The following is a 12,500-nucleotide window of genomic DNA, read 5'->3' as shown; positions in this document are numbered from 1 at the left end:
TGAGTGTTTTTGTGGATTTTGGGATGTGGTCAGTTGTGTCATGTAAAAGTATCCACTTTAGCATGACTGGTACGACTGGTGCAGAGGGAAGTAATGATCATATGTTGCAGGATCAACTGCCAACACAGACAGATAAACAAAAAATAAATGTTGTTGGGAGGAATATTTTGTCTTATGTGATTTTTTAATTCAGTTGAAGAATTGTTTGTCACTAGTTTGATTTCTACTAAAGTTTTGATGTTACAAATTATGTTTATTAGATGGACATTTGATTGAGTGAGTAAAAGTTTGACTTTTCATTATCAGGTAATTTTGGATATTCTTATTTTGTTTAACATAAATAACAGGTATTATTATAATATCCATCCTCAACTACTACTTTTCTTCTTCTTCTTGTTAAAAATATACAAAAACATAATATTACATCATCCTCTACCAGCATGACCTTTGCCTAGAGCAGAATGAGTAAATCCCTATAGTTTCCGGCTGGGTACACACTATGGCTTTATTTTCAACAACATACATCTTAATGTTCTTGCTGTATGAAACAGCAAATCCCCATTAAATAGAAATGATCTAAGAGAAAGAAAAAACATATTTGGAATGAGAAAAGGTTGATTTAAAAAAAAAAAAAAACATTTGACATTTCCGATAGGATTTGTCCTTGATAAGATTAGCATTTTATTCTTACTACAGTCTTCGTCTGTTTATTATTATACATTGCTCCTTTTTTATTATTAATTTACTTTAATTTATTTGGGTAGTTATTATGCCATTTAGTTTACAACTTTGTTTACCCTATGTATGGATGTTAATTATTGTCTGCTTCTTTGTATGTTTTAAGTTTTCATTTGCTTGAAATAATGTTATATATATATATTTATATGCATATGTTTCTTTTGTATCATTTTAGGAGTATTTGGTAAACAAATTGTTAAAGATTGACAAAGTTTGAAGTTAAAAAAATACTTATACTTGAATGACTTTTGTTTTTATACAATTGTGTGAAGTGATTCTTGTGAAGTTTTGTTACGAGATTATCTCTAGAAGAATATTGATTCATTCTTGATACTTCAAAATCATCTGCTTGACTAAGAATGGATACAAAATTCACAGTTTAATTCCTTTTCAGTTTGTTTTAATTTTGTCTTTTCTTTTGATGAATTGAAAAAAAAAAAAAAAAAAAAGTAGCATTGATTAAGAGACTTGGCATTCCCTCATCTAAATTTTGAACCACAGGAAAACGACTTGGGTGGTGAAGACGAGAACAAGATGGAAGGTGAGAGCACACGACGGCTGTCTTAATTTTGTTGACTTTTTTTTTTTCTGATTTTTATTTTATGGTATAGTTTTTGGCTTTATTAAAAAAAGAAAGGCAAAAAAAAAAAAAAAGACAGAGATCTTTCATTTTGGAAGGTTTTGTTCTAGAATTGAATATTTCTTTCCTGTACTTTTGTGATACAGGAGTTTGGGGATTATTTGTATATGGAAATGAAGAGATTTTTATGTATATGTAAAGAAGGGTATCTTTATTGATATATATATATTCACCACATTTAGAATTCAAGATGACTTGGGTTATATCACCAAGCAAGGAACATGGTTCAGTGGAAGCATAATTAGTATATTATAACTGTAATTAAAAAAAAGGGATTTTCTTAACAAATTAGGTTATCTTATGCTTTTGAAATACTTCAGGTTTTATTTATATATATATTTTTTAATTTTTATCAACTATCATTAAGTTTAAGTGATTTTTTTTTTCTCTCTTATTTTCTCCATCTCATTATGCTTAATTTTTTAGTTGATTAGTTCCCTCTCTTGACAGAACTGCCCTTCCCCAAATGTTAGTTAGATTCCCGTTGTTGCATGCGAACCTCCCATCCTTATACCTAACAAACTCCATTATTGCCTAGCCTCCACTGCTGTGACGTCTACTGCTGCCGCAGCTGCACCAAATGTTGCGGCTCCTACCACAACCACTGCCGCTGCCGTCCCTGCCGTCAATGGCCCCACCTCCGCTGCCCCCTCCGCTGCCCCTCCCCTTGCCCCGTCTGCTGCGGCCGGGGGTTCCTCCTCCCAAATGACCTCCGCTCAGCCCGCCTCGGCCCAGAACACGGCAGCTCACAGCGATGCGAGCAGCGCCCCTCGGCCGGCCCCTCAGGGCGTCTCGTCCAATCCTGCTCCGCTCCCTGGCCCTCCCCAGGCCCCCCCCGCCTCTGGTGCAGCTCCTCCTTCCACACTTCTCCCAACCCCTGCCCAAGCCCCTGCCCCAGCTCCAGCTCCTGCTCAGGGACCACCGCCGCAGCAGGCCCCAGGTCCTGGTCCAACCCCTGGACACGGGGCAGCCCCCGGCCCGCTCCAGGCTCCTGCCCAGGCACCCCCGGCCCAGGGCCAAGCACCGCCTCCCAACCCTGGCCCGGCTCCTGCACCCAACCCAGCTCAGGGTCCCCCAGTTGCCCCCCCTCCCTCAGGACCTGCCCCTACCCTGACCAACATGGCCACTCCTCACCACCCACAGATGCCCCAGAGCAATGCCATCCCAGGAAACATGATTCCTCACTCCAGCCCAATGCCCCCAGTTACCATGCCTGGGGGACCCATGGTTCCCCCCCACCCCGCCCAGATGCACCCCAGCAATGCCATCCACGGCAACATGATCCCCTCTCACCCCAACCAGCTGCCGCCCGCCAGCTCCCTCCCCGGTGGCATACCCCAACCTCACCCATCCCAGATGCATCCTGCCGGTGCCCTTCCCCCTGGCAGCATGGCTCCCTCCCACCCTGGCCAAATGCCCCCGGCCGGTGCCATGCCAGGAAACATGGCCCCACACCCTGGCCCTGGGCACCCATCTGGGCCACCCACCTCCGCCCCCCCTTCTTAGTGTTTGTGTAATGGTTGGTGTACCTGCTTCTCCTTGGCACTTGCTCGAGTGCCACAGAAATGCCGCACTGTCATGGGCTTTCTAGGCATTGTTTGCAGACTTGAGAGAAAGTCATGATCATTTGTGAAGTCCTCAAGCAAGTTCTCCTGTTTGGATCATTTTCCGAGCATGGTTGTTTGTGGCATGTGTTTTGGTGGGAACATCTTTTTTATTATTATTATTATTCTCTTTAATTTTATTCGTCTTACAATATAGGATTGTCCAGTTTGTGATTGACTTAGAGTTTGAATTCAGCACAGTTACAAGGGTACTCTGAGAAAGCCATGGAGGAAAGGATTATGATTTTTATATTGCATATTTTTTGTAGGTTATACTTTCTTTTTCCACCATTGATGAAAATGATGTACTGTAGGGTAGTGGTATTCAAGTCCACCTGGCTAGTATAGCTATGTGGAAGGGTATGATTTAGGTAAACTTGTGAAATTGCTAGAAAATAGAAAAAATGTACCAAAAAATTTATAAATTCATTTTCAGTATATAAACTAAAGAAAAAAAAGGGAGGGAATACATAATTTATATTCCAAGTGTATTTATAAAACTGCAGATGGACAAACAAGAAAATTATATATGCAGTGAATGTATTGTGAATTTAGTCACTCTAAATACATGTTATGTGTATTTTTTAAATAAAACATTCCCTTTTCATAAGTCTTTATCTTCTGTCAATGCCTGATCAAGATTCTTTTAAACCTCATCTTAGGTTTATGAAGATTAATACACTTCTTTAACCCATTCACGCCGGGGCGATTCCGGCTCTGAATGATCACAATGTTGGGGTTTTTGAACGAATAGGCCTAATGCCTCTGGGCTGTCCGCTCACTCACCCCAAGCACTAGCCTTGACCAAAGATCTCGTCTGACACAAAAACCACAAAACGTGTGAATGGGTTAAGCCAGTGGGAAAAGAAAATCTTACAAAATAAAACACAATCATGCCTATTATCCATATCCTGCTCATGAGCTGCATTTTTTTTATTACATTATGAATATTCAGAAAATATTTGAAATTGTAGTCTTTATCTATTATGTACACTTGCTTACGCCTGATTTGAGAGGACCTAAAAATAACAGAATTGGCCTTCCATCGTTCTGGTACAAATTCACAGTACCATTCTCTGTTGGTGTTTTTTAACCTCCTTTACCTTAACCAATGCCGTTCAGGAAAAAATATAAATATATATAAATTATATTTCGTAATAGAAAAAAAAATTACTCACATGCCACATGGATTGTATTTACTCCTTAGTTTACCAGTAAATTCATACATAACATTTTTCAACATGTAAATATATTCATAGCATATGATACTGAAGTCATGAAGAGATGCAAGGAAGAATCCCCATAGATTCATTTTACTTGCCTATAAACCTGGTTTTGATATCTATTTCACACACAGAAGCTCAAAAGCAGACTGTAGGAGGAACCTGAAATACATCCACACTACACAGAAAGAAAGGTTCACATTGAGACACAAAAAGAATAAATATAAAAAGCAACTTTCTCTGACAAATTATTCAAGATAAATTGAACGATTCCCATATTAAATCAATCATCAAAGCAAGGAAATAATCAACATCCTTCAATTCGAGGGTAGATCAGAAAAGCAATAGAGATTTTAGAACCAACAAAGGCCATGCTATTTTAAACTTTCAAGCATAATAGAAGTAATATCTAAACTGAATTGGAGTCACTTATTCTGATACCAAGTCATATTACCACTAATTGTTTTCTTGCATACATTAAACAATGATAATGGAAGAGTTTAAATTTGTCCATGGCCAGATTGATGGATTGATTGTTGAAAATGATCTGCCTGTCAACAATTCCCTCATTAGCAGCATGGAAAAGAGCAGCTATTGTTACCATCAACAGTGGCTTCTTCTCACTGCATTTTCATGAGAAAAGAGATTAGTGGTGATCAACACCTGAAGGTTTGGGTCCAGTCCAGCCTTAATTCCACTTCCAAAATAATGGGAGTTAAGGAAATGTAAACTAGGATGACTAGAAGTGAAGATGTATAATTGCTATAAATAGCAAGCTCAAATTCTACTAACTACCAGTCTCAAATAATATGTGTAGTTCCTTATTGATGTTTGTTTGTTTGTTTTGTCAAAACAGCCTTAGGTAAATGGTAGTTAGAATCAGTTTTATATCAATAAGAGCAGACGTTATTTGTATCCGATTTATGTGTAATAATTTGACAGAGAACATGTTTATGCCACAAAAATTGAACAAAAATAGTGAAAGATGTATAGAGCATGTATTTTTACCAGAATTTAAGTATACTTGTAAATGAAATATTTCCCCATATGGTAACATTATTCATCATCAAGTTGCCATAATCCTCCTCCTCAAGATGTACTTTCAAATTCACCTTAATCACCTTCCCAGTCATCTGCATATTGCATAGGTATGTGCAATCTTGCATTTCATCCCATTCTGGAGACGGGGACAGCTCTCGTAAACATATTGCTTTGGACAGTTTCAGGTGATCAGCCCCACGGCAGCCTCAGGGATAGGTGATGCGTTATTCCGGTGAGTCATCAGCTTTACATCATCTACTTTCTAGCCACGGTCTATGGACTTCCGTCATCTGATGATTTTTAGGAGTTAGGTGGTAGTAATCCAAGGAATTTGGGGATCTGGCTCATGGACTATCTAATTAAAAATTTACACTGCACATCAACTTTCTTATGAAAAAGAAGTTGCATTGATAAATTGACAAACAGTATCAAATTTTGTGGAAAACCTCAAACACCACCACTGTTATTGGCAAAACGGTAATTCACTTGCTTTCAAGCATATTCTGACCAAACACCTGCTGGCTCTTGGTTAAGAGTGCAGAAGAGATCCCACACAATGTTGGAAGGGGGCTTTTTCAGTTTCAATCCCTAATGGCATGCTTCCACAGGGGATGGACTGAGTTAGCTCAAAACTCATAGAGGAATTAATTGAAGGAGATACAAATCTAATCCTTTTAAGATGCTTGCATTTTATTGACTCCAATATGTATACCAGGCAACCTTTAAAAATGAAGCAAATATGATTTGCAGAGGAAAATTAAATAAAGAATAATAAAAAAACAAATTTCCACTGGCAAAACATTTATCAGAAAGAGGTTTTACAGAAAGGTTTAGAATACAAAAATTTGGATTACCGATTGTTCCAATTTCCTGGCAAATAAAAAAAAAGATATTTATATAAAAAGATACACTGAAAACCTCTAAAATCCAACAAATACACAAGTGTATGACAATGTGGTAAGCTTCCTGACGTTATCCTTGATATATAAACTAAAAACTATTATTCTATGCTGATTCCGGCTTGATCGTAACGCCGCGACGAATCTGTCCCCAACCGATGAGTCTGAAAACATTTTTTTAAGGAGTTATGAGAGTGATCGTGTAAAATAATAATAATAATCAAGTAAAAAAGGGGTCTTTGGTTCTTGTTTCCATATATGTAGACCTTCTATTTTTCAATTATTTTCAAGTCCTAAAGTAGCATTGGGACATGACAGTGTCTTTGCTTTACCTCTGTTGCCGTCATCTAAAAACTTAGCACGCCATGACTCCAAACACACACCATCCAAAAGCCATACTTACCGCCAATGCTTGTCAATTCTGCGGGAGAGAGCAATCTTTTCTCCCTCTTCGGTGCACACAGGCTGCGTCAGAGCGATCTTGGCCAAATCAGCTCTTACGGCCAGGACTCTGCCGCCGGTTGATAGGGATCCAATGTTTACCATGAGCATCTCGTTCTTTGTGAGTTTTTGAACCTGTGGAGCGGAATTCCAAGGATGAGGTGGTGAATTACCTGTTGCTTTGAGGGATTTTTTTCCGGTTTGCCTATGTGTTTATAAATCAGTTGGGTGGTTTTATATGAAGGAAAGTAGAGGGAAAAAATAATTATAAAAAAAAGACTTCACAGCACTCCAGACTTTCTAAAATCCAAGTTCCTTCCAAAATACTAGAGGGCAACATTAAACATGAAGTAATTCCCAAGTACAAAAAAGGAGATGAAAAAATACAAAAAAGGTAGATGAGATTTTGGTAGCATTACTTTAGCAATTTTACTTCAGCAAATTTCTCACATCACAACAGATAATTATAATTACCTTTGCTCCCTTCTTGTCTCCTTCTGTGCGCACTCCAAGCAATCTCCTGAGCAGGAAGTAGGAGATTTCAAGCTCGGTGAAGATCTCCGGGAGGGAGCCAACAGCACCCAAGACCTGGCCCACCATACGATCAGCACGGCACAGTGTTGGGTCGATTTTAGTTCCGACACCTGGCACGATGAACAAAAGGGCGAGTTTCAATTCATGTAATAAATCATAATGGACATAACAGCATACAAGTTTCTCTTCCAAAGCCCGATTCCCTTACAAAATCTAGCCCCCCCCCCCAGTCCTAAATGAGGTAAACAAACAGAAGGATAAAAGAGTTGGCTCACCAATCAGTCCACCAGGAACAGCAAACTGGAGTTCATTGGTTTCGGTGAAGAGAGAAATGATTCTTGATCGGATAGGCTTGCAGACGACGCGTCCAGACTCAGCTTCACGTTCAATGATACCGGGACGAACCTCAATCTCTTGGCCAACCTGGGAGAAAAAATGTTAATTATAATCTTTTCCTTATTTTCTTTTCTGATTCTAGAATTGAAAAAGAAGTCTCTAGATATTTCTTATATCTTTCTTTTTTGCCATAACTATTTCTAGTTTAATTATCTTCCCACTTCATAATAAAATCTGCTGGAAATACACAACCCATAACAAAATACCCTATCTATTAACCCATTCATAACAGATGATGCGATATAACATCATGGGAATAGTTCGCTTTAGCCTGATAACATCCATGATTATCATGTCCTCTCCCTCTAAATACACATTTTAAATAGTTACTTATGCATATACTTTTTGCAGTTGCACTTGTTTAGTCACATTTGTTCTTGACTTGTCAAAAATGAAAAGAAAAGAAAAGAAAAGGAAGGAAGGAAGGAAGGAAGGAAGGAAGGAAGGAAGGAAGGAAGGAAGGAAGGAAGGAAGGAAGGAAGGAAGGAAGGAAGGAAAGAGAGAAAAAAAGAAAAAGAAAAGAAAGAAAAAAAAGCCTCTCAGCCTCCTATAAAATCAGGCAGGTGAAAAGTGCTCATACAGGCGCAATAAAGCATCCCGCCAGAAAAGATCTCACACATAGAGGTTTAATGGCAAATAATTGTCTTGTTACAATAGGGTTGGAGCTTATATTTGCATAATGCTGTTCTTGCCAGCTAGATAACAAGCAATTCCTCCTGGTGCGATGCTGCATTACAACTATATGAGCCGCCCACTTCAACACGGTGATAATCGAAGGATTTTGTATTTGTTTACATTATTTTCACATGTGAATAAAAAGGTGTCTATACAAATGGAACTCCTATGACTATGTGCATATGTAACAATGTAAAACACGTTTTGAGGGAGAGAGCCTGATGTTCTATGATGTCACCCATAAAGAGCGAAATATTACGCTGACATGATAGGACGTCAACAAGCTTAAAGGGGTTAATTCACCACCCATAAAATAAAAATTATCCACCTATATATATAATATATAAATATATATATTGCAATATACATATATATTATATATACATATATATCATATATAATCACACTGCCAGAAATACACACAGATATATTACCTTCAGGACTCCTCTCAGAATGGACCCTCCAGCGACGCCACCCTTGAGGTCGTCCACCTCACAGCCTGGTTTGTTGACGTCGAAGGAACGGATGACGATCAGCCGAGGCTCTGCCATGAAGTTGCGGTCGGGAATGGGGATCTTCTTCATGATGTATTCGCACACGACGTCAATGTTGAGCTTAAGCTGGGCCGAGATGGGGATGACGGGAGCGCCCTCTGCCACTGTGCCTGTTGGGGGAGGGGGAGGGGGAGGGGGGCCATTAGCCTGCTGCTCTTGAAACAATTCTCTCGTTTGGAAAGGAGGAGGTGGAGATGGAAGAAGGGACTAATCTTGGAGAAAGGGAGAGGGAAATTGAAGGTTAAGGAAAAAAAAGGCAAGGTAATAAAACTTGGAGAAAGTGAAAGGAAAGGAGGGGGTAAAAAGAAGGCAGAGTATGAAGGGAAAGTGTACAAGCAAGAAGGGGATAACACAAATGCCAAAGATACAAGGGTGAAATAAAGAAAAAGAAAAACCTCTTCTACTTAAGCTAACACAATAAATCCACTGATATTTTGGGACCTAAAAGAACAGCAGAAACTTACCCTGAATAAATCTAAGGATCTGGTCATACTGTTCACGCAACTGAGACTCTCGACACAGATCAATCTTGTTTTGAAGAATGAGAATATGTTTTAGTTTCATGATCTCAATGGCGGCCAAATGCTCAGAAGTCTGGGGCTGGGGGCAGGTCTCGTTGGCAGCTGTAACGATCAAGTTTGGATTAAGTAGACGTCTACAGCTATCAGATCATTTAATTAATAATTTCATCTTCCATAAATGGTTCTTCTTTTACCACAAGTCAAGTGATCTTGGGAGAAAAAAAAAACACTTACCAATAAGCAGAAGCGCAGCGTCCATAACAGCTGCTCCGTTCAACATGGTTGCCATCAAAATGTCGTGACCGGGACAGTCGACGAACGAGACGTGACGTACCAGGCGGAACCTATGAGAGAGATTGCCTCAGGGTTAGCTGCATTTTGACAAGCTTCCTATGTTTAATGTATTGTGTTTAAAGTTTCCTTCCTTATAAAATAAAAGAGTGAAATTCTTAGTTGAAAAGAGCTTGCTTGTTTCAAATCGTTTCTATCTTCATGATTCTCACTTATAGTTAAGTGACAATTCTCAACAAGGCAGGAAGGAAGGAGGGGATAGAATGCAGTGGGTGAAAAGGGCATGAAGGAAGGGAGAGAGGGAAAGGAAAGTCAAAAGCAAAAGAAGGAAGGAAGAGAGAAGTCAAGCGCACTGGATGCACTAGCCGTACCCACAGATCCCAGAACTCGCTCGACATGGCAACTTTCCCAAATGATCATGAAAAAAATAAATAGCCATGGCAAACTTACTTTCCTGAGCAGGCTGGCCTGCTGCATTGGAATGCATCCTCTTTGTGAGAACTGGCTGATGTGAAGCAGAACGGCCGGGGACACTTGAGGTTGTCGCATTTGTAGATTTTTGCATTGGCATAACCTGCAATCATTTGCACAGACAGACAAACCAAGTTTAATTAATTATTCTGTTAAGAGTTGGAACATTTCCCATACATACATGTTATATACTTAAGAATTTAAGCAACCACAGTATACAATTATATACTCAGGTATCTTTGAGGACTTAACACATCAGTTTGGGAGGCATTACTATCGTCACTGAAAAAAGGGCTAAATGCAGCTCCATCCTTTATCTTGACTTACCTAACTTGATAGTAATATTCCTCTCCAACTCATTCTTAAATCTGACAGTCTGGACACCGGAAATGGCCTTCACAACAGTAGACTTTCCGTGGGCCACATGGCCAATTGTGCCGATGTTGATGGTTGCCTGTCGACTGATCACCTCTGGGGAGAGGGCTGTCAGTTTGCTGATGTCCTGCGGAGACAATCAAGGTTGAAATTAATCAATGGCTAAAATATAATAAATACGTCAACTGACTGATCTTAACCCTTTCCCGGCGGGGCACGTGCTACACGAAAACCCCTACCCCAGGCCATTGCAATATTGCATTGGAAATGTGACACTGGCATGACACCCCGGCATCGGGAATTTAGCTGTGTCACACAAGTGTGACACACCGTCGCCATAGGGTTAAGGCTGTGTGGAAGGGGAACTAAACCTAATAATTTAAAAATCTAACTACTTTAACCCTTTTATTACACCAATGGGGAATCGGACACTAATTTGTAACAAACGTATCATGCAACTATGGCATGCTGTTACAGGATCCAAAGAATCAGTAAAAAGGTATTTAGCAAATAAATGAACAATACATAAATATCAGGCCCACCAGAGGATATCAAGACCGAAATTGAAAGATTTCAAGATGATGTGCATGGATGAAGGGCGTCTGGTAATAGTCACCAAGAGACCCACATCAAGCTACTGCCAAAGCACGGCAACTTTGTCACTCCGGCAAAGGACAACAAACCTCCACCACATCTGTTCCAACAAGACCTAGTTCAGAATGGTTCCTTATTTGACGACAAAGTATCAGGAGAGGCTACAAACGCGTTCTTCATTTACAACGCGGGGTTATTCATCTACACTTTTCTATCTCCGGTGGTTAAAAGTTATACGAGCTTGTAAATATTTATAGTATGATGGTTGCTTGACTGAAAAATTGGTATGTCGTGTGAAATGTACAAATTTTGCGTGTTCCAAATTAGTTATATTATGTGGGGCCTTAGTGGTCTTTGAGGGAGTACGAACAAGATGCAGAAGCCACAGAGATTGCTTGTGTCACTGTGGGCGTGTCGGTCTGCGGAATTTCCGCTTGTGCTTCTCCCTTTAAAAGATTAATTCCCTAAGTGAACATCACCTCCATCCCCTTGTAAGACAGTATTCCTCTCGTCTAATCTTATCTTCGTGAAATGCTCTGCTTTACGACCTATCCCTTGTTTGGTTTCATAAGCAATACATAAAATATATAGTAATAATCCAGAATAGAAATGAAAATAGATGGAGGAAAACTGAAACGTACTTAAAACAACAGCAGTTGAGGTTTGGAAGTTACCCGTGTGTCTGTCACTGGCCTCGGCACCAACACCGAGTAGGACTAATGTAGGTCTTCCATAACCAGTAGCAGTTCCAAAGGCTTCCGAGGGTCGAACGTATCCCAAAACCTTGTTACTAACTACAGAATATAATATGTCAAGAGCAAGGAAACGCATACAACAGATTCCCAGCCAGCGAATCTACACAGAACATTGACAAACCTCCAGCACATCTATTCTCGCAACCTAAATAACCTCATTAAGGATTTACGTCAAAATTATGATAGTGAAATCTTCCTCTCGCCAGAATATAAACATGGTTCGTTTTCCTTTGACAGGGTGAGAAGCAGTAAGCCCTTTCCGAGGCTCTCCTACTCTGGATAATTATTCTAAAGCAAATAGAGCGGATTTAGACTAAATAAGCGTTCATATTCCCGAAAAAACGTGAGTTGACGCCAAAATGAGTCCTTTATGGTACGTGGTTCACGGGTTTCCACGTAAGACATTCCCCGGTAAATCATATTGGTTCATTATCTTCTTGCTCTCTGTGTCTACCGTAAGTCTCTCTCTCGTCCGTAAAATCTCCGAGACGAAATGATAATAAACACGAAATCTTTCGTCAATCTCGTGACAGCTGGATTTCGCCCGCCATTCGAGGACCTTATTTTCCTATATTTGTTCTCTTTTTGATCCTATTTCCACCCTATTTGGTTGGGATTTACCCTATGTCCTTGTACTAACCAGCGTCTGAAGATCCTGCACGGCTAAATTAGACATTTTGTGTTTTTTGTTTGAGGATTTCTTATTCTTCCATCAGCTCAGTCGACAATGTGTACAGACCGGGTGGAG

The 12,500-nt window shown here is 39.8% G+C and overlaps 2 protein-coding genes across 26 annotated transcripts in view; one reads left to right on the top strand and one right to left on the bottom strand.

Moving 5' to 3' along the window:
* Bap111 (Brahma associated protein 111kD) overlaps window positions 1-3,592 on the top strand; it is a 41,663-nt gene extending 38,071 nt beyond the window's left edge. For all 25 annotated transcript variants that reach the window (XM_043015558.2, XM_086536628.1, XM_043015553.2 and 22 more), the window contains 2 exons: window positions 1,240-1,279; window positions 1,917-3,592. In XM_043015558.2, coding sequence (XP_042871492.2) covers window positions 1,240-1,279; window positions 1,917-2,884 — 1,008 coding nt within the window. In that variant the 3' untranslated portion in view covers window positions 2,885-3,592. The remainder of the gene's footprint in view (window positions 1-1,239; window positions 1,280-1,916) is intronic.
* A 2,438-nt stretch (window positions 3,593-6,030) lies between these two features.
* eIF2gamma (eukaryotic translation initiation factor 2 subunit gamma) overlaps window positions 6,031-12,500 on the bottom strand; it is a 6,518-nt gene continuing 48 nt past the window's right edge. The window contains exons 1-10 of the mRNA XM_043015563.2: window positions 12,393-12,500; window positions 10,356-10,530; window positions 10,008-10,131; window positions 9,501-9,610; window positions 9,210-9,368; window positions 8,626-8,855; window positions 7,396-7,543; window positions 7,061-7,230; window positions 6,549-6,721; window positions 6,031-6,309 (exon numbers count right to left, since the gene is read on the bottom strand). The exon at window positions 12,393-12,500 is cut by the window's right edge and continues 48 nt beyond it. Of these exons, the coding sequence (XP_042871497.1) occupies window positions 6,252-6,309; window positions 6,549-6,721; window positions 7,061-7,230; window positions 7,396-7,543; window positions 8,626-8,855; window positions 9,210-9,368; window positions 9,501-9,610; window positions 10,008-10,131; window positions 10,356-10,530; window positions 12,393-12,428 (1,383 nt within the window). The 5' untranslated portion in view covers window positions 12,429-12,500 and the 3' untranslated portion in view covers window positions 6,031-6,251. The remainder of the gene's footprint in view (window positions 6,310-6,548; window positions 6,722-7,060; window positions 7,231-7,395; window positions 7,544-8,625; window positions 8,856-9,209; window positions 9,369-9,500; window positions 9,611-10,007; window positions 10,132-10,355; window positions 10,531-12,392) is intronic.

Source organism: Penaeus japonicus, unplaced genomic scaffold (assembly GCF_977035675.1).
Source record: "Penaeus japonicus unplaced genomic scaffold, GWHDUDI00000001_assembly GWHDUDI00000004, whole genome shotgun sequence".
Lineage (NCBI taxonomy): Eukaryota > Metazoa > Arthropoda > Malacostraca > Decapoda > Penaeidae > Penaeus > Penaeus japonicus.
This window is presented reverse-complemented; position numbering and strand designations above follow the sequence as displayed.